Source organism: Rhea pennata, chromosome 5, assembly GCF_028389875.1.
Source record: "Rhea pennata isolate bPtePen1 chromosome 5, bPtePen1.pri, whole genome shotgun sequence".
NCBI classification, from domain to species: Eukaryota; Metazoa; Chordata; class Aves; order Rheiformes; family Rheidae; genus Rhea; species Rhea pennata.
In genome coordinates this window covers 2,890,008-2,908,799 of record NC_084667.1, presented here as the reverse complement: position 1 = coordinate 2,908,799, position 18,792 = coordinate 2,890,008, and the positions used below count along the sequence as shown (strand labels likewise).

At 48.5% G+C, this 18,792-nt stretch overlaps 1 protein-coding gene across 1 annotated transcript; it reads left to right on the top strand.

Moving 5' to 3' along the window:
- The first annotated feature begins 590 nt into the window (after window positions 1-590).
- Window positions 591-18,300, top strand: PAX9 (paired box 9). The gene is made up of 5 exons (XM_062576191.1): window positions 591-594; window positions 1,398-2,024; window positions 4,154-4,293; window positions 9,424-9,576; window positions 18,046-18,300. The coding sequence occupies exons 1-5, from the start codon at window positions 591-593 to the stop codon at window positions 18,298-18,300; spliced, it is 1,179 nt and encodes a 392-aa protein (XP_062432175.1).
- Window positions 18,301-18,792: the final 492 nt, after the last annotated feature.

Here is an 18,792-nt window from a genome sequence, read left to right as displayed (position 1 = left end):
CCGCACGGCGGTGCTCGGCGCTGCGCGCCGCCCGCCGCGGGCACGACGGGGCGCCGCGGCCGGGGGCACAGCGGGCCTCCGCGGGCCTCCGCGGGCCTCCGCGGGCTGCTGCGCCGCCGGAGCGCTCGCCCCGGGCAGCGCAGCCCCGGCGCTGACTGCACTTTCCGTGCAACTTACCGCCAGGCAGGTATTAAATAGCGATTCCCATTGTACTGGGGACCCAGGTGCCGAGCACGCCGGCAAGCGGGAGCGGAAGGGCCGCCAGGCTGCGGCTGTCTGTCATCTCCCCCGGCCATTGGGAGGGCGGCGGGGCCGCCCCCGGGGCGGGCTCGGCTGAGCGATGGGCTGCGGCGCCCGGCCCAGCCCAGCCCTGCCCACGGTGCCCCGAGGTTGAAATGCAGAACTCAAGGCTCTCTCGTCGGGAAGCGGTTTTCCTCGTAGCCCTTTTCCCCTCGCGCCCTTGCTGCCTGGCGGGCGCGGAGCGGAGAGGCGCGGGGGCCGGGAGGGCGGGCGGCGGCGGCGAGCGCGGCGCCGGGGCGGGCGGTGCGGCCGGGCCCTAGGGCGGCCCCGGAGGTGTCCTGCCCGGAGGAATGGGTAAGTGGCTGCAAGCGGCGGCTGGGCTCAAGTGCTGTCAAGAGAGAGCGAGCACCCGTGCGCCGTCATGTGCCGCCGCGGCTCCCTTATTGACTTTGCTCGTGTTCCTACAACTTGTAAGAACACGTTAAGGGTCAGGAGCGGGGAACAGCGAGAGCTAATGACTGCTTGGTTTATTATTGATGTTATTAGGCGAGTACGAGGGAGGATGGCAGCCGAGCGGGTGGCTGGAGCCTGTGGCACGTTGTATATTATTCCTGACATCGATCTGAGCAGTTAACTTTTTAGCACGTTTGTTTTACAGCCTGGTGTAATTGTGCTGTTAAGCTAGAGGCGCTAACAGCACCAGGAAAGGTCTTTAAAAAGCCAGTCGCCACCAGTCGCTCGGAAGCACCGCGTTGCCCTTGCCTCTCCCAAGACCTAGCAGAATTTCCTCGACTGCTTTTCCTTTCCCTCCCTCCCCCACCTCTTTGAAAAACGTTTTTCTTTTCTTCGTCTTTTCTTTATTTTCCTTTTCCTGTGGCAATAAAGCTGGCTCGTCTGGTGGGGCGATCTCATTTTTCATCTCTGGAATGTGCTTTTTTGGAATATGCTTGATGCACAGTGCGGAGAGCTTTGACATTCGTTGCTACTTTTTTTTAATTTGGGGAGTATCCCATTATTTGAAAAAGGTGTGCAGAGAGGTGATGATGGGGGGGGGGGTTCTCCGAGCTGTGACATCTGCCTTTTAATGACGGCTGGTTCGGACGCCCCCTCGGACCCACTAGCGTGCCCAACGGGTGTGTTTGTGTGTTTGCTTGCAGAACCTGCCTTCGGGGAAGTGAACCAGCTCGGGGGGGTGTTTGTCAACGGGAGACCCCTGCCCAATGCCATCAGGCTCCGGATTGTGGAACTGGCGCAACTGGGTATCAGACCATGTGACATCAGCCGGCAACTGCGCGTTTCCCACGGCTGTGTCAGCAAAATCCTGGCTCGCTACAACGAGACTGGCTCCATCCTACCGGGGGCTATCGGAGGCAGCAAGCCTCGCGTGACCACCCCCACGGTGGTGAAACATATCCGGACCTACAAACAAAGGGACCCGGGCATCTTCGCCTGGGAGATCCGGGATCGCCTGCTGGCTGACGGCGTGTGTGACAAGTACAACGTGCCGTCGGTCAGCTCCATCAGTCGCATCCTCCGGAACAAAATCGGGAACCTGTCTCAGCAGGCTCACTACGAGTCCTACAAGCAGCACCAGCCGCCCCCGCAGCCGGCTCTGCCCTACAACCACATCTACTCCTACCCCAGCCCCATCGCCGCGGCCGGCGCCAAGGGGCCCACGCCGCCCGGGGTGCCCGCCGTCCCCAGCGCCATGGCCATGCCCCGCACCTGGCCCTCCTCCCACTCGGTGACCGACATCCTGGGCATCCGCTCCATCACCGACCAAGGTGAGACGGGCGGAGCGGGGCCGCGGCGGCGGCGAGGCGGGGCCGCGGGGGCTCGACCTCGCCGGCTCGCAGGGAGGGTTCCCCGGTGTGCCGAGAGAGACCTGCAGACCCGCTGTGGTTCGGCTCTTCTCCCTCTCATTCCCCACCTCCTGGCCCGAGCTTGGCGCTGAAGTTCCTGGCCAACGTGCCTCGGGCAGATCAGAGGCCCCGGGGATGGGCTGCAGGTTTAGCCGCCAATGCTAAAAGCCGGGCGTCCCAATGGCGTTTGCCCCTAGACGTGGCTTTGGGAACCGGCCCGAGAGGGGCGGCCCCGCGGCCGGGCTGCGCTCAGGCCCGGCGCGGCACGGCGCGGCGCGGCGCTCCCGGCGCGGCCGCGCTCCAGCCCCGGGAACCTCCCCGGCCTTACCGAGAAGTCCATGCTCTCTAGTTTTCGTAATCAGGCCAAATTTGCCCAGACAGGAAGTTCAAATGTCACCTAATTACTTTCATTCTTGATACTTTATTTTCCTCCGAAGTGGTGGTCCAGGGAAACGAAACCCTGAAGATTTGCTTCTTTTATCCTTTCCACCTTCTTTCTGCTACTCCGGCTGGAAACCGTGTCGCCTCTCCCAGCCGCAAAGAAAGGGACATTTTTTCCATTTCGGTCTCTGCCAGTGAACTAACAGTGAATGTGGTTAAAACAACAGTCTAAAATAACCTTCGCCTGCAGCGATCTCTGTGTCCCACTCTTCCCTCCCAATTAGCAGAAGGGGTGGGGGGGGGGGCTGATTTCTGTTTTCATTGCATTTTTAACGGCAAAAATCCAGTTCCAGTAGCAAATTGCTGCTCAATATAAATTGCTTCTTTATGCATTGCAAAATACGTATCTTTTTTCACTGAAAAAAGTTATTATTTTCAAGCAAAATATATACGTACTTACACACACACACACAAAAATACATACATACATATATATATATAATAAATATATATGTTTACACGAACAAAAGTGTTTGGGAGCCGAGTTTAGAACATACACGCTTGGCAGGCTCTGCTCTATGCCAGGGAGAGGTAGTGTTGGAAATGAACATTACCGGGAATGAGAACATTACAATTACATGAGAAATGGAGAGGTTTTTAGCGAGTTCCTCTTTTATTAGCACCACATTGGCAGGCAGGCCTCCGTCGCTGCTGAGATATCTTTCCCCGTGTCTCAAACCTCGAGAGCTGCAAACGTCTTTCTGCATTGTAAAATCTCGCCCCCCCGCCGCCTTCCCCCTTCCCAGGGCAGAGCTGGGGCTGCTGAGCAGCCGATGCCGCAGATGGGGGCTGCTCGCCCTTGATTTATAGGACAAACTGACCTTGCTGACATGGAAAGGAAGCCCCTATTCATGGGAAAGTGTGAGATCAGCAGAAAAGGGCGCTCGCCGAGAGAGCTCAGCTTCTTAAGACAACTTCAGACTGGTGCCTTTCTCCGGCCTCGGCCAGGGGCCGAGCGAGGCGGCGGCGCGGGGAAGCGGCGGCCCCCGGCGGCTCCGCGGCCCCGCGGGCTCTTCCGCGGCCGGGCGCGGCGGCCGAGCCCCCCCGCTGCCCTCCCGGCTCCCCGGCCGTGCCCGCGGAATTTGCCTGGTGTTCCCGAGGCGCGGCTGATGCGCCTGGAAAGGGCTGGATTTCTCTTTCTCTCTTCCCCCCCCCTTTCCTCCCCCTTTTCTTTCTTTCTTTTTTCTTTTTTTTTTTTTTTTTTTTTTTTTTTTGCCTTTTATTTTTTTTCTCAGAGAGTAGTTTGGAGCCTGGTTCATTTCCCAGCCGTGTCGGGTTCTCTCAATCAGGGGACAGCGTTTAACCTCGCACACGCACACACATACACGCGAGGCGATTCACGTAAATCCACCTCGGGACGCCCCGGGGGGACAGGGGGAGGCAAGTGCCGGGGGTGATGAGGGGGCAGCTCTGCCCTGCCAGCGCTGCGACGCCGCCAGCAGCGACATCAGCCAGCTCTGGGCTTTGCTGGCCATTTGCTTCGCCTTCCCATCACCTGGATGGAAGCAAAGCGAAGGGAAAAGCCCATTTTCTCCGGGGGTCCCCGACGGCGTGGTGCGGGGGGCGAAGGAGAGAGTCTAACCCGCCTGCCCCGCTGTGTTCCCCGGCAGTGAGCGACACGTCGCCCTACCCCAGCCCCAAGGTGGAGGAGTGGAGCAGCCTGGGCCGGAACAGCTTCCCCGCCGCAGCCCAGCACGCCGTGAACGGGCTGGAGAAGAGCTCGCTGGAGCAGGAGGCCAAGTACAGCCAGGTAAAGAGAGAGCGAGCGGCGGGCGGGGACGCGACGGGGCGGCCCGGCCTTCCTCCCCCTCTGGCTTTGCCTTGCAAAGGAGCCCGCAAGGGGAGGCGACGCCTGCCAGGAACCTCGCTCCCTCCTTCCCTGCGCTCCCTCAGCGCAAACAGCGCCCTGGCCCCCCCCCCCCCCCCCCCCCCCCCAGCCCCCGGCCTCGCTGGTGCCCGGCCCGGGCCGCAGGGCTCCTCGCCGCCGGCCGCCGCCGGCAGCGGAGCCCCCGCCGCTCCTCGCCGCCGGCGCTGCTCTCCCCAGCCCGACTAGCAGACACCCGAGAAGCGCCGAGCACCTGCAGCCTGCCCGCGGGGCCGCCCCGAGCGCCGCCGCCGCGGCCCCCGAGCCCGCGGTGCGGAGCGGAGCGGAGCGGAGCGGAGCGGTGCGGGGCCCGGCCCGGCCCGGCCCGGCCCGGCCCGACTCGGCCTTCCCCTGGGCCGCTGCCCCGCGCTGCCACCGCCGTCCTTCAAACCGCGCTTTGCCCTATCCGCAGCGAGCACTGTAGGCAGGGGAATAATTTGAAAATGAGGCGTAATTGCTTCCTACATTATTTTTAAACGCTTAAGTAGACTGTGAATTTCCTACATTTTAATTGCAACACAATATAACTGTTACTTAATAAATCTGTGTCTACGTCTTTGTACTTGCTAACCAAATCCCATGCCAGGAGACAAGCTGTAACAGATTTGACTGTTGCTCGTTGGGAGAGCACAGGATTTGAGAACATTTCCATGCAATGGAAACAAATTTCTAAACGTAGCAGAGGATCTACATTCACCTCCCTGCAATTCATTTCTTATACTCGTAATTAATTCAGGGAAAAACTACAGTCTCTATTTAGCATGTTCGCATTCAAGAGCAGAGTTTTTGGACAAGTTTGCTGAAGTTCTGTGACTGGTTCTTGATTCCGGGGTGAAGGGAGTTCTGTATGTGAAATTTGGTGCTCAGAATAGCTGAACTAGAGCCTTTCAAAATCAAGACGTTGAGCTCAAATTGAGCAAATGCTTTCGAAAAGGTGAACAAGGCAGCATAGGAAACGCTGTAGGCCCCAAACATGAACAACCGTTTTATTACCTGTAACATCTTGCAAACCATGTGCAGGCCTTAATGGTATCCTATTTGTTTCCCATTACATTCCCACTATTATCCCTGTATTACTCTGTTCACTTCCGATTACAAATAATGTGTTATGTAGTATAGCCATTACTGCAAAGTGGAAGATAGAATTAGGTTTAGAATTAGAATTAATATTTAACTTTCCATGCTTTTCTTTAAAAACAAGACAAATAACGTGTTAGCAATCTTACTAAAAATTAAGGAAATATCTTGCCATGATCCTGCAAAGAACAGCTGCGTGGCCACATTGTCTTAAGTTCCAGTCTGGGCCTTGTGCACACATATAACTTTCAGAAGTGAATAATTCTGCTGCAAGTATTCACAGGATCTAGCTCATAAATTATAAACTATTAGCTCTGTTAGAATCACATCTGCCTTAGCAGAATTTTGAGGAATAATGCTATATAAGTTGGATTATTTTCAATGCTAGTGTTGGAAACTTTTTTTCCCTGTTTTTAACTTGTTTCGTTCTTTCAATATTTATACTTTCATCATAATTTATCACTGTTTTGCCATCAATACTAGTTTTATTTCAAAGTTTAATTTGGCCTAAAAGATTGCCTGATACATGTAATTTAAGCATATGGATTATTTAAAAAATGGAGTAAATTAATATTAATAAAATGGTATTAATTTATCAAAATACATTGCATAAGGATTTTTAAAAGGCAAGAAAGATAAAAGGTATTTTTCAAAAATACCATTTTCTGAACTGTGCACACTAAAAAATGATACAGAAGTAATTCCCACTCCACTCAAAAAAAATAGTAAGTATAATCAATATTTGACTTCGGAAATTTCTAATGCATAGACCAGGCTATTCACACAGTATTCAGGCTTGCTTATCAGAGAATTCATTCACACGTACATTGTTTGCTTAATGGCTCATAAGTATACTTGCTAATTTAGAATATACTCAAAAACAATAAATGTCAAATAAAAACGTGAAAATGTGGTTTTCTTCAATTTTCACAAGATTTTTGTAGCAAAAAGAGTTGTTGTTCCAACAAGGTGCAAAGTGAAATTCGTAAGCTGAATTGTTGCTGCACGTAGAACTGGCTTGGTAGTTTGCTGGTCTCTGAAGCTCGGTGCGGCTGTTTGACATTCTCTGCCAACTAAGCCTGACCGAAAGCCTCCGACGTGCCCTTGGACCTTTCCGTAGTCTCTTGCAATGTGTACTGCTTTGGATGTAAATAGATGAGCAGGGGACAGCAGAGAACATTGGTTCGTTTATCCGGATCCAGCAAACGGGTATCTGGAATGGTGGAATAGAGGGAAGCCACGGTCGTGGTTTACGTGCCAGGAGGACTGCGGGGAAACAGGCTCTGTCTGCGCTTCGGGGTAAATGCTGTTTTCCTCATCTCCTCTATGCCAAGCTCATTATAAAATTCTGGTCTTAAGAAGGCTAACACCAGAGGTCCCCCAGAAAAGAGAAGTGACTCCTCTCTAATACTTGACTCCACTTCCACGTCCGTATAGCCAAAGCCTGCACCGGGAGCGGAGCAGCAGGGAATCGAGCCCGTGTGCTTTGCGCAGGCTTTCCGATTTTGCAACAGGAGCAGAGGGAGCACGCCGTGAGGCGCAGCAGCAAAGGGCTTCGTGGGGGCCGCAGGGAAAACGGCTGCTGCTAACGTATATTTATAGATGTTTCTAACTCAGCTGTGCATTTTAAGCATCAGCGATGTTCAAGAATACAGGTTCACCTCTCACAGTTTGCAGGTAGCTCCAGAGCTAATAGATGCCTGGAGGTCTTGTTCCTCCAGCCTTAGTTGTGGAAGATAATATTCTACTTCTCTAGAAATCCCCCAGAAACTCCCTCTGCATGAGAAAACCTAGAAAAATTGAGCCCAAAGAACAAGGTCTTCTATACTTTTCAACTATTTTTATTTGCTCCGTCCTTTTAAACTATATACCTTTGTTTTAACACACCAGATTTGCCTTTTTTTCAGGCAAAACTCTTAACAAACTCCCACACTCGCCAGCAGCAACGGAGGCTGATCTCAGACCAGTTCAAACGGCTGCATGTCACTCCTTACCCCACACACCAGTGAGAACTCTGCCTGCCGGGGAAAGGAGGCAGCAAAACTTCGTATTTTTGCCTAAGCAATATGTTGTCACACTCATTTAGCACAAAGTTGAATGTAGAACCTTTTTTTTTTCTTTTTTTTTCTTTAAGTATTATTAATTTCCTCATTCCTCTGGGACCTTTGCTTGCAAAGTTGTCCTGTATTTGGGATTTAGGAGTTCGAAAGCTTTGCCTGGCAGACTGTGATTTTGTACCGAAAGTTCCACAGGAAATCACAGAGATGCCTTGTAAAGTTTCTATTCAGTTTTAATTACCTGATGTCCCCTGTTGTCATTTATACGTAAGCAATTGCATTATATTTTCCCAGTGCATCATTTGCACGCATTTCTCTAGTCAAACAGCTTGGCAAACAGAGGAGCGGTGAATCAGAGAGGCTGAAAAGGAAAATGGATTTTTCTGAGAACGTGACAGTTTTGGGTCATACACATTTTGTTCAGAGCTCAGTTACACTGCAGTGTTTATACCTAGGGGCACGTGCAGTGTGGTGTTGGGGGAAAGGCCTCTACACATAACTATATTCCTAATACAAAAGATGAATATTCAAAGTATTTTATGTGTGACAGCTGCATTAAAAATAACTAACTGAAATCACTGCAGAGCTAAAATACAGGCTCATTTGTACTCTGCATTTGAAAGGAAAACATAGAATAAATATGTATCATATTTAAAATGCACTTTTCAGACACCTCATGCTTGTGACTTTCTGTACTAATGATGTGGATGTACAGACTGAAAGAACTACAGTGCACGTTTACATGCATGTGAAAATGCAGAAGATCTGACACAGCCCCACATGATTTGCTGAGGGGCAGATAGCTTTGGGTTTTTTTTTTCAGAATTATTTTCTGTGTGCATTGCAGGAAGCAGATGTGCACGTTGCCAAAGGGAGCTGATACTTATTGATAGGAAGAAAGCTGGTAACTTAGCAGGCAGCTCTTGCAAGCTTGCTCTTGGAAACGATGAGCTGTTCGGAGGACTGATCCCAAACCCACTGGAGCTGCTGAAAGCACTCCTCCTAATTAAAAGAGGCTTGTGAACATGATTTGAATGAAGTTGTCCTCTGACAAGTTGGACAGACCCCAAAGTAGCAACTGCTTCTCCCTTGTCTTGGCAAAACTTCATCAGCTGTTTGTGGCCTGACTTTTCAGCTTTGCTGGTCTCTGGTTGCCTTCTGATTAGGAGATCATGAGCTCCATGTGCTTATAGCATAAAAGGGAGGGCTCCATTTTAGGGCAAGTGATTGCAAATAATTGTGGGTGCAATTCTGGACAATTACAATTGCACAGAAAATGTAGGCAAAGTAAATATTTAAGTTCCTGATCTTTGATTGTAGGTGAACAATGAATTGTATATGTGGTGGCCAAAGCATCAGTAATTGTTTTCATCTGCTATTCTTAGAACCCACAAGATACGGTAACTTTTCTGAGAGTCAATGAAAATTTAGCCTTAAATGTCACAGCCAATTAAATGACTCTCCTACATAGAGTATTGCAAAATTTCACCAGTTGGTTACTTTTGTGGCATCCTATATTCTAATTCACTGTTCAGACAGTTAGACTCCTATTACAGGGCTGTGCTAAATTCATCTGTGATAATGGTCCAGATGTTTTCCTCCACACTCATACCTGGGGGGATGCTGAAGAGAGGTGCATATCGGCTTTCTTGCCATATTACCTTGCAGAAATCTTAGCTGAGTCCCTGTCTGGTGCAGGGGTTCAAACCTTTGCTTGAGGATGATCTAGTTCTGTGTTAGGCTGCTCAGGATCTCTGGACCTGTGCCTTTTATTTAAGTAGTAACCAAAGCGGCTTCCTCAAGGTCTAGGTGTCCATGTCATTGCATGTTGTGGGTGAGGGGCATGAGCTGATCCCACTACCTGCACCCGATTCCTTCCCAGGTGATCTGGATGGCACCCCATTCGAACCCCATTTGTGAGACCTGCCTCTTACTGGCCACCTGCTTCCACGGCCAAAACACAGTGCCCTGCCCACCAATCCACATGGCTTCAGGGCACTCCACCCGGATGAAACTAATAAAGAAAGTCAGAGAGGTGAGTGAATGGTACCGTGACACTCAGACCACACTCTGAGCACCCTCTGCTCAAAGGCCCCCAGCAGGCCGGGAGCTCTGTTCAGACAACCAGGATGATGGACTGAAAAGCAGCAGGTGGGAGATTCCTATCACAGTCAAGGAGCAGGGCATCAGAAGCATGGGAATTAGGTAGGACTCGATCTGTTCAGTCTTCTGGTGCTTGCAGTGGAGTGGAAAATAGACAAAGACTGTGTGGTATGTTTGGATTTATGGCTGTTGAGGCAATTCATCAGCTCTTAGGGATTGCCTATGTGCCTAGTCAAATGGTGATGACCATCCAGTAATCAGTGCACTGTGATTTCACCCTCATTAGCTTGTCAGCCTCCCTGTAACCGCCTCTGCGGCACTGGAGATCCATCACAGCCCAGGGAACACCGTTTGGCTCTGCTTTGGGAGGACAAAGTGGGGATTTCACTGATTTGACCCCATGTGTGTGCAACTTGTAGCTGTCAGGATCTATTTGAGGTCTTTCTGTCTTTGCCTCTTTCCACCAACCTCAGTTTTATTTAAATAACTCTATATTTAAGTGAGTATTAACATGTTAAATATATCATATTAAGGGTGTGTTTTCTGTAGAACCTTTTGCTAAGCACATCGTATTTTAACCATCAGTGTAGGAAGAACAAACGTTTATTCCTTGCAGTATATTTGCTTGTGTCACGTCTCTGGGCGACCCCAGATCTTGCCCAAACAACCAGGGTGAATTACTGTGGAAATCCGTTCTGGAACGACGGCGAGCTGTTGCTAGCTCCCAGCCAGGGGGGTCTGCTCACCTGGCCCGGCTTTCCCCTGTGCTCCCCTTTCCTTCCAGCAAACGCGACGTGTCGGTCCAAGAAACGTTCACCCTCCCGTGCCCTCGGGGCGCTTCGGTTTAGAGCCACCGCCGCCGGCCTTGACTCGCTCCTTTCAGTCCTACCTCTCTTTCCCGCTGCCGTTTCTGTAGCGTATTCCTCGGTCTGGTTTTATCTGTTTAGGTCTTTAGGAAAGAGGTTTTTAAACTGTTGTTTCTGTTGTAGTTTGTTTTGATAAAGATGTAAAATGCCTCTGGCTCCTTTAGGGAAGGATTGGTGATGGTGTGTAAATTCAAGCTATTATTGTTACCCCAAATGGATTTTTATTTCCCCTGAAGAGGCTGAGATTTAGAATTTGATAAGCAAATGTAATTAAGAGTGATCCCACTGCATGTTGCAGCTATAGCTAAAACACTCAATTGATACTATCTGATTTCTGTGTTATTCAGTGCAGCTGGGGATGCCTAGGAGTAAAGGAAACAACTTTTAAGTTAATAAAGAAATGCATTAAACAGAGTATGGGATCTGATCATTATTAAGAGAATGAACCTTATTTTAGAAGGAAGTAGTGTGAGTGTCTCATGCGGTACTCTGTAATTCAAGAACCTGAATTTAGTGAGGGGAAAAATGCCTGTAAAGAAAATGACATCGAAGTAAGAGAGATTTGATGAATCGGGATGGTTAACTAATTAATATTCCAATCTTAAAGCACTTAAGCATGCAAGTAATTCCATTTTAGAATTAAAACTTCAAAATGTGCTCATTCAAGAGATTGCCACTCTCCATTCTTTGAAAATGAAAACATGTATTTTGAAGTAACTTCCTACCTACCACAAAATGTCCCCCCTTCTGTGCAAGGTCTTTTGGACATTGAAATCATTTGATGAAAATGCCTCAGTTTTTCAGAGTTTAGTCTATTGTATTATGTTTTGGGGAAGTTAAGGGAAACTGGAAGTGGGAACATGCTCAGCAGAAGAAATTCATTCATGTAATGATATATATATGATATATATATGATAATAAACTGTGAAAATGCTTTTGGATTAAATTTTTGTAGGATTTTAAAAATCAGCAAAAACTTGTCTGTGGGATCAACTCTGTTATTCCCATACATCTTGTTCTCTTAGCAATTTCGTTGAAATTTTCTTTAAAAAATTAATGAAGAGTGTTATCATAAACTGGAGAAACTTGCTCAGTGCTCACTTTGGTATACCTGTATTCCTTAGGTAACTCTGATTTTCCTGTGTAGCCTGTTAATTCTAGCAGAACACTGATACGAATGAGTGTTTGTAGGATCATGTAATTTTTCTCATTGATGCTGAAGGTCTGAATAGCAGCTTCAGAATTCAGCTCTAATTTAGTTAACTGCAATCTCCATCTAAATAGTATTTAAACTTATTCATTTTTAAAAGGTTAAAATAAACATAGGTGTATTAATTACCTCTTTAGGTAATGCCATTTTCCTAAATGAGGTTTCCATTACATGCTGGCTGCCGATGTTTTACTTGGAAAATTTGTTTACTCTTCCCCCGGGATCCCGTATGTTGGTTTGATTTATAAATCGTATTTAACCTCCAATTAAAAAAAGAGAGATTTAGCATGTTTGCTCCCTTTATGTTTGTAGTTTGCGTTTGATTGCTCCTAGTCATGTTACCATAACCTTTTTGACTCGTTATGTGCACATCGCTGGGAACATTAGACATCCTCTGGGTGTTTAAGGCAGTTTGCTCTTCTGACTGACGGACTAGATCTTCAGCTCTGCTCCCTGCTGTGCTTTTTCCCTTGTTGTGGAAAAAATGACTTCTCCAGTAGCTGCTACTTGACTGTTTTCAGTACATCTGATGCACATTCAGCGTTTCCAGAAATTGTTTAAGCTTTTCACTTTGAAAAATGCGCAGCGAGAGAGTGGCCGTTTGTGGAGCTACGGTGGCGTTCCCGTAACTAGAGCTGCTGCCGGCGCTCCATTTTGCTGGAGAGCTGCTGCTGTCAGCAGCTTCGCTGTGATACCTCCGCAGGTTTGTTTAGTTTGCTTTTGGGGGGAGGCGCTGTGCTGGAGATTAAAGGCAATCCCGGCTGATCCAGGGACAGGAAGGATTCATTTCATCCACGCCAGTGTTAGAGTTGAGAAATACGAATTAAACAGCAGCCGTGTTCGTGAGAGGTGTGCTCCTGAAGACCTGACACAGGCTAAGCCTCTGCTGATTCCAGCAGGGGAATTTGGTCTCGGTCACTGTCCAAGCTCATTAGTGTTGTTGAATTAGGGTATTTGATCTTGAAGCCAATGTTGTTTCTCCAGAAACAATTTTTTTCCACAGATGTTTAAAATACTTCTACAAAACATAAACTCTAAGAATCTTAATCTATATAACAAAATATTGTAACAACTACAGTTCAATGGTCTAGTGATTCAAATAATTCATTCAAAATAAGAGGAATCGTTTTTATGGACACTTACTTTAGAGTTAGCTTATGCAGTTGAGGTGGTATCCACATGTGGAGTCAAATTTGCTCTTGTTTGTATTCATGTCCCACCTGAAATGAGAATATTCATGTTATTGCAATTCATAGTAACCAACCTAAATGCAGGTTCATGATTTTTAATGTTATTTCTGAAAATATTTGAGTGAATCTGTGTCCTTTTATGAAATATTTCAAAGCCAAATGGGAAGGGACCACAGGGACAGGCTCTAATTCTGGTACTCAGGGTGCACACGTCTAGCAAACAAAAGGAGGAGGAGGAAAAGTAGAGAGTAGGATGGAATCAAACAAAATAATATCAGTCAATTACAAGATGGAATCTGAATTCATAGCACAATGCCTGAAAGCAGAGTTTTCCTACTGTTTTCCAAGATATTAACATGGCCAAGGCAGAAAAAAAAATCCGAGAGTCTGTCAGGCGTGGATTGTTTGGGAAGTTTGTTCAGAATGTTTGTAACTTGTCTCCTCTTAAAACGCAAGAGAGAGGCTGAAGCTCCTACACTGGTGTTACCCTCATAGCAGAAGACAGTAGGTGAATGGGTGGGGATTAATCTCTGGCTTGGAGAGGAGCTGTTTTGACTTCTAGGAGACTAAAAAGCTAATGGAAAGTATCTGTTCCAAAGACAGTCCCACCTAAGCTTGGTTCTAGACTTGCTTTCCATCCTCCCCCACCCCCAGCAAGAGGATGGAAAGAAAGCTTCCTCCATGAAACCACCAACTCCATGCCCAAAGTCCCAAACAGATTGAAAAAAACAATTACACCAAAAGCCCCCCTCACTTAGGGTTTTACCGAAGAGCGTCTATAACTAGAAACTCCCTCCATCAAAACTACCTGAGCTTTCACTGCTGAAAACAGATGTAGCCCATTTGTTTCTGCAGCATGTTTTTAAATTGCATAGCGTGAGATTTTCTGCCCCCTTGGCTTTGACTTCTGGCCTGGTATTCCTTTCGCCTGTCCTGGGGGGTATCAGCAGCGACCCGGGAGAGTGACGCCAGATAAAACCTCTGAGTCTGACCAGGCTGCTGCTGATTTGCAGGTAGCTTTGTGAGAACATGTTTAACCAAATTTACAAATCACTGGAAAGTTGTGGTTTCTAGATATGGAACACATCTCTGAAATTTGGAAATACTTTTTTGCATCAGTTGTTTTAAAACATTGATAGAGGCAGCAATTCAAAGCAAATATTTCCCTCTGGTCTTTGTAGAAACTGGACAGTGAGTACTTTCAGACAGGAACCCTTATCATTTGCACAGCAGAGGCTCTCATTCAGTTAGAACTTCATGTTTATTTGTTTGTTTTAAAAATTAAATTTTCCTGAAAAAGCAATGGTTTAAATTAAGAAAAATATTTATAAAATTTAAAAACAAAGTTCAAGAAATTCTGCACTTAAGTTTTGAGAGTTCTGCAAATCCATAAACATCGTGGGGGTTCTTGCGCTCCTAATTATGAATGTTTAGATTTTAGTGTTTGTTTCCGCTGACTGAAATACTGCAGGATGAATTGTTTATCTAGTATATACATGAATGTGGAATTTAAGCCCTTCCATCTATTTTAAGTGAATGTCACGTTTGTAAAAAGTGCCAGATTGACCGACAAGATTCAACCTCTCTGATAACATACACATTGTACCCAAAGCTGATTAGAAGCAAAGACTCTAGCAGCTAGAATTTTGGGGTTGAACCCTTCACTGGTGAAAATCAGACTACTGAGTTTATTTCTAGAATTTTGGGGTTGAACCCTTCACTGGTGAAAATCAGACTACTGAGTTTATTTCTGTAGCCATCCCCTCTAGGTTAAATTCTGACCGGAGAAGGTCTCTGACTACCGAGCTGATAGGGCTCAAACGTCCCCTGAAGCAGAAGATGCTCCGGGCCAGGCCAGTCCTTGCACAGCCCAGTGGCACCTGCTCTGCCGGAATTCAAATCATCACGGTTTTGCCTGGTAAAGCTTGGAGCACTGGAACTGAAATAAGACCAATTCATTTAACCAGTGCGGCAGAGAGTTGCTTTCAAGTGCTGGTGGCCCAGGACAGGTCAGAGCTGGTGGTTGCTGCCAAAGGGCTCCACATCCTGGCAAGATCTTTATCGCATTCAAAATAGTTAGATAGCACGAAAACATCAGTTATCACGGTTGCAGCTTAAGGAAGAGGAGGGGAATAAAAGAATTGTTCTGATCATTATAATCAGGAAATGAATTTTTTTACATTACACACTTGCAAAAACTGGTGAGTCTTGAGCCAAATCTCACCTGTTTCATAAATAGGAACCCAAGCAGTACCTTCAGTGTAATTCAGCAATAAACTAGGACTTCTCTAGGAATTACAGTCCAGATCCTTTTATTTTATTTACTGGCACAAGATCATACTAAGGAAGGCCACATAACAATAAATAAAAGATGAAAATATATTTTTGGGGCATAAATATGTATTGATAATATCTGATGTGTTGACGTGCGCTGTTCAGGAAACCACATCAACCATGCAAAGTGGTCAGTCGTGTAGCTCCGGTCTTGGAGAAACCTTTAGTGGCTTCGGCTGTGCCAGCTGCAGGAGGCCAGGACATGGGTCACGTCCTGTCGTGCCAGCGTCCAGGTGATGTGTTGGCACATTTCCTGGCACTGTCCTGGCCGGTGTCCATGCGTTAGCCTCTGCGCAGGCGTGTAGCCAGGGATGGCACAGCCCAGGAACCCTCCCACCAGGCTGTACGGACAAGGCAGAGGGGAGGTCACCCATAAGGCTGGGCCTGGTGTGATCTTCAGGGCAGAAGAATTGGCCCTGGTTGGTTTTATTTACTTGTATAGACACGGCCATCAGCTCCAGGGACTTTTTGCCTGGACACAAAATTTAGGATTGGACATAACAGGAAATCATTTCTGAGGCCCCAAAGCTGCCTTTCTCGAGGAGAGCACTACCCACATACTCTTGGCAGAGTGGGGTAGCTTGGCAATGGTATTGCATCAGGCAGTATTTTGACTTGGCATGAAGCAGCGTGATGAGTGTCTTTGAAGGATTCATTTGTAGTCTAAGCACTTACTCTTTCCTCAAATGAGACGTTGTTAGAGCATCTGCCCCTTCCTAAAGAGCTCTAAGAGGAAGCACCAGTGCTTGGAGAGCGTCCGACTGCCAGCAGTCTGTACAGCATATGGGAAACATTTTCATTCCTGTAGCAAACAAGGAGCCTGGCTCTTCCTAGAGCTACGTGTGGTGGAGGGTGAGCGGCGACAATGTGGGGGCTGGAGGGCACGAGCCCCCTCTTCAGATGAGGGGTGATCCGTGCAAAAGGGAGCGCAGCCAGAGGCTCACCTCACAGGTGAGGTCCTAGTTTTTGGTACATTCAATCAAAAAATTTCCTTCTGATCAAAGTAGTATATTAATTTGCAGTACAATTATCCGAGGGTTTGTATTAATTGGTACTGCTGACACCGACACTTAGGGCTGAGGCTAAAGCATAATTCTGAGTCACAGTAGGGGTTGCGTAACTGCAGTTGAAGGTCAGGTCACATATTTGGATTTTCAAAAGAATAAGGCAAGTTTAGCTTCAGCAAACAGTTTATGGATTTGGAAGGGCGATCACGTTGCTGCTGCTGTATGTTTTGTATTAATTACTGTGCTCATTTGAGGCCCCGCGCTGTCTCCTGCTGGGTTAGATTGCTGTCCACATTTACGCTGATTCCAAGGCAATGAGAATGGCCCAAGCGGCCAGTCCAGCCACTGGAACTGTGAGTTATGCTGGTAGGACACACCTGAGCCCATAAGCAGTTTATGGAGATACATATTTGAAATCAGGCAGGTGCAATACACACAGGAAGGCAACAAGGGAGATTTGTTAATGTTACGTGAAGTTTTAGCAGGAACAGAAGTCTTTTTCCTTTTTCAACTCTGCACCACATAGATTGGGTCCAGTTTCTTCAGGTGATTAAGCCTCTCTGGGAAAAATGCTGATACTATGTGATTTACTAAACTGATACCTCTTCCTTCATACTCAAATAGAAAGCCTTCTTTCTGGGGGAAAAAAATCACCACATATCCTAAAACATAAACACTACGCAAATCAAAACTTGAGCAAGATAAATGATCTTGTTTTGTACCCGTTCTGCCGAAGAAGCATTTACAGGGTGTGAAATAAACCACAGAACTTTTTTATTTAAATAAGGAGTCATTCATTGTGAAATCCTGCCGTGGTAGACTGAAGGACTCTCCTTTCTTTATTTAAATAGCAACCCTCCTCCTCAGCAGGACCTAGGAAGGAAGGACCTAGGAAAATAGTTTGCAGAAAAGGACCCAGCCCTGTATTTGTTTCGCGCACAGAAGTCTCATTGAAACCAAAAGAGGCTCTGAGCAAAGAGCATGTGCAAGGTTATATCCCCAAGCAGCTAGAAAACAGATTTTAAAAGACCTGGTCAGTAAGAATAGGATAGTTCTGACTCATTCTCTGAGCAAACAGTTGCCAACGGGTTTAAGCTGTTCCCACCCCCCGGCTGCTCGTTACCTTTCTGCTTGGGGTTCGCAGCGGTGGCAGGAGGAGCCGTGTCCTCCTCTGCCCGCCCCGGCCCGAGGGACCGGTCGGGCGCCCCGTGGGGCCATTTCTCCTGCCGCTGCAGTGGCCGTGGTCACTGCATGCGCGTCTTGACCTGCCGCAGTGCCTCCCGCTGCGACCGCGTGCCTGGGCCCAGCCACAGCGGCCAGTGTCCCATGCAAAATTTGGGAAAGGCCGGTGAGTATTCCAGCACCTTCCCCCCCTCCAACCCGATGTGTGGGACTCGCTGCCAAAGGCTGGAGGTGCTCGGAGAAGGAGGCATTTCACCTATCTCCAGCAGCTCTCAGACCTAACAACGAGGTGCAACCACAGGCTGGAGGAGCCTCTGAACAACGGGCTGCTGGAAGGGGTGGCCGTACTGGGGAGGGCTTGGTGGTGCCTCCCTGCTTTGGGTGCGTGGTCCCTGGCCATCAGCTACCTGCCCTGCCAAAGCCAGGCACCCGTGCCCGCGCTGGTGCAGGGCAGCTGGTCTGGAGGTCAAGGCGCCAAGGGATGCTGCATATGACTCTGCAGAAACCCTCCTCCTGCCGCCGTGCCCCGGCCCTGGGGCACGCGGGCAGGTCCTTCCCCAGCAGACCCTCTGTGTCCTTCCCTCTCAGGAACATCTCTCCCTTCCCTTCCAGGCACCCAACGGTCTCTCGGCCGTCGGCAGTTTTGTTTCAGCGCCGGCCATGCCTCCTTACGCCACGCCGGCCCAGGTGTCACCTTACATGACGTACGGCGCTGCCCCGTCGGGCTACATGGCAAGCCACGGCTGGCAGCACGCCGGGGGCACGCCGCTCCCGCCGCCCGGCTGCGACATCCCCGCCTCGCTGGCGTTCAAGGGCGTGCAGGCGGCCAGGGAAGGCAGCCACTCGCTCGCCGCCTCGGCGCTCTGATGCAGGAGCCGCCCCGTGGGCTGCTCCTTCCCGTGCCGCCGGCGTCGGGCGCTTCTCCGAGGGATTTTCCTCCCGGCAGACTTGGGGGATCGTAGAGGGTTGAAAACGGCCGCCTGGACCCGAGAGAAGCGCGTTGTTGCCCTTGCACTGCTCGAGGAAAGACCTTGCGTCCCTCAAAGGGCTCCTGGGACCTTGTCTGACTCTTCCCTGGTAAAACCACACGTATTTATTCTTGATCATCACAGACTTTGAAAATGTGCAATTGTTATTAAGATTTGTGTTTTTTTTTTTTTTTAAAAAAAAAAATCAATAAAGGAAAATCATCACCGAATATCCCGCTACGCCTCAGCTCAGCAAAGGCGACCACGCGCAAGGCGCCTGCCGCTCGCACCCGTCTCTGGAGAGCGAAGCTTCTGGCCGCGACGTTATGCAATGCACCGCTACTAAGAGATTACCTTTTTGGTCTCTTTTTGTTGTTGTTGTTGCGTTTTT

Excerpts from the sequence above, each read along its gene's own strand:
- PAX9 (XM_062576191.1), top strand. Across the intron at positions 4,294-9,423 it reads AGGAGGCCAAGTACAGCCAG|GTGATCTGGATGGCACCCCA; the intron begins GTAAAGAGAGAG and ends ATTCCTTCCCAG. Across the intron at positions 9,577-18,045 it reads TAATAAAGAAAGTCAGAGAG|GCACCCAACGGTCTCTCGGC; the intron begins GTGAGTGAATGG and ends CTTCCCTTCCAG.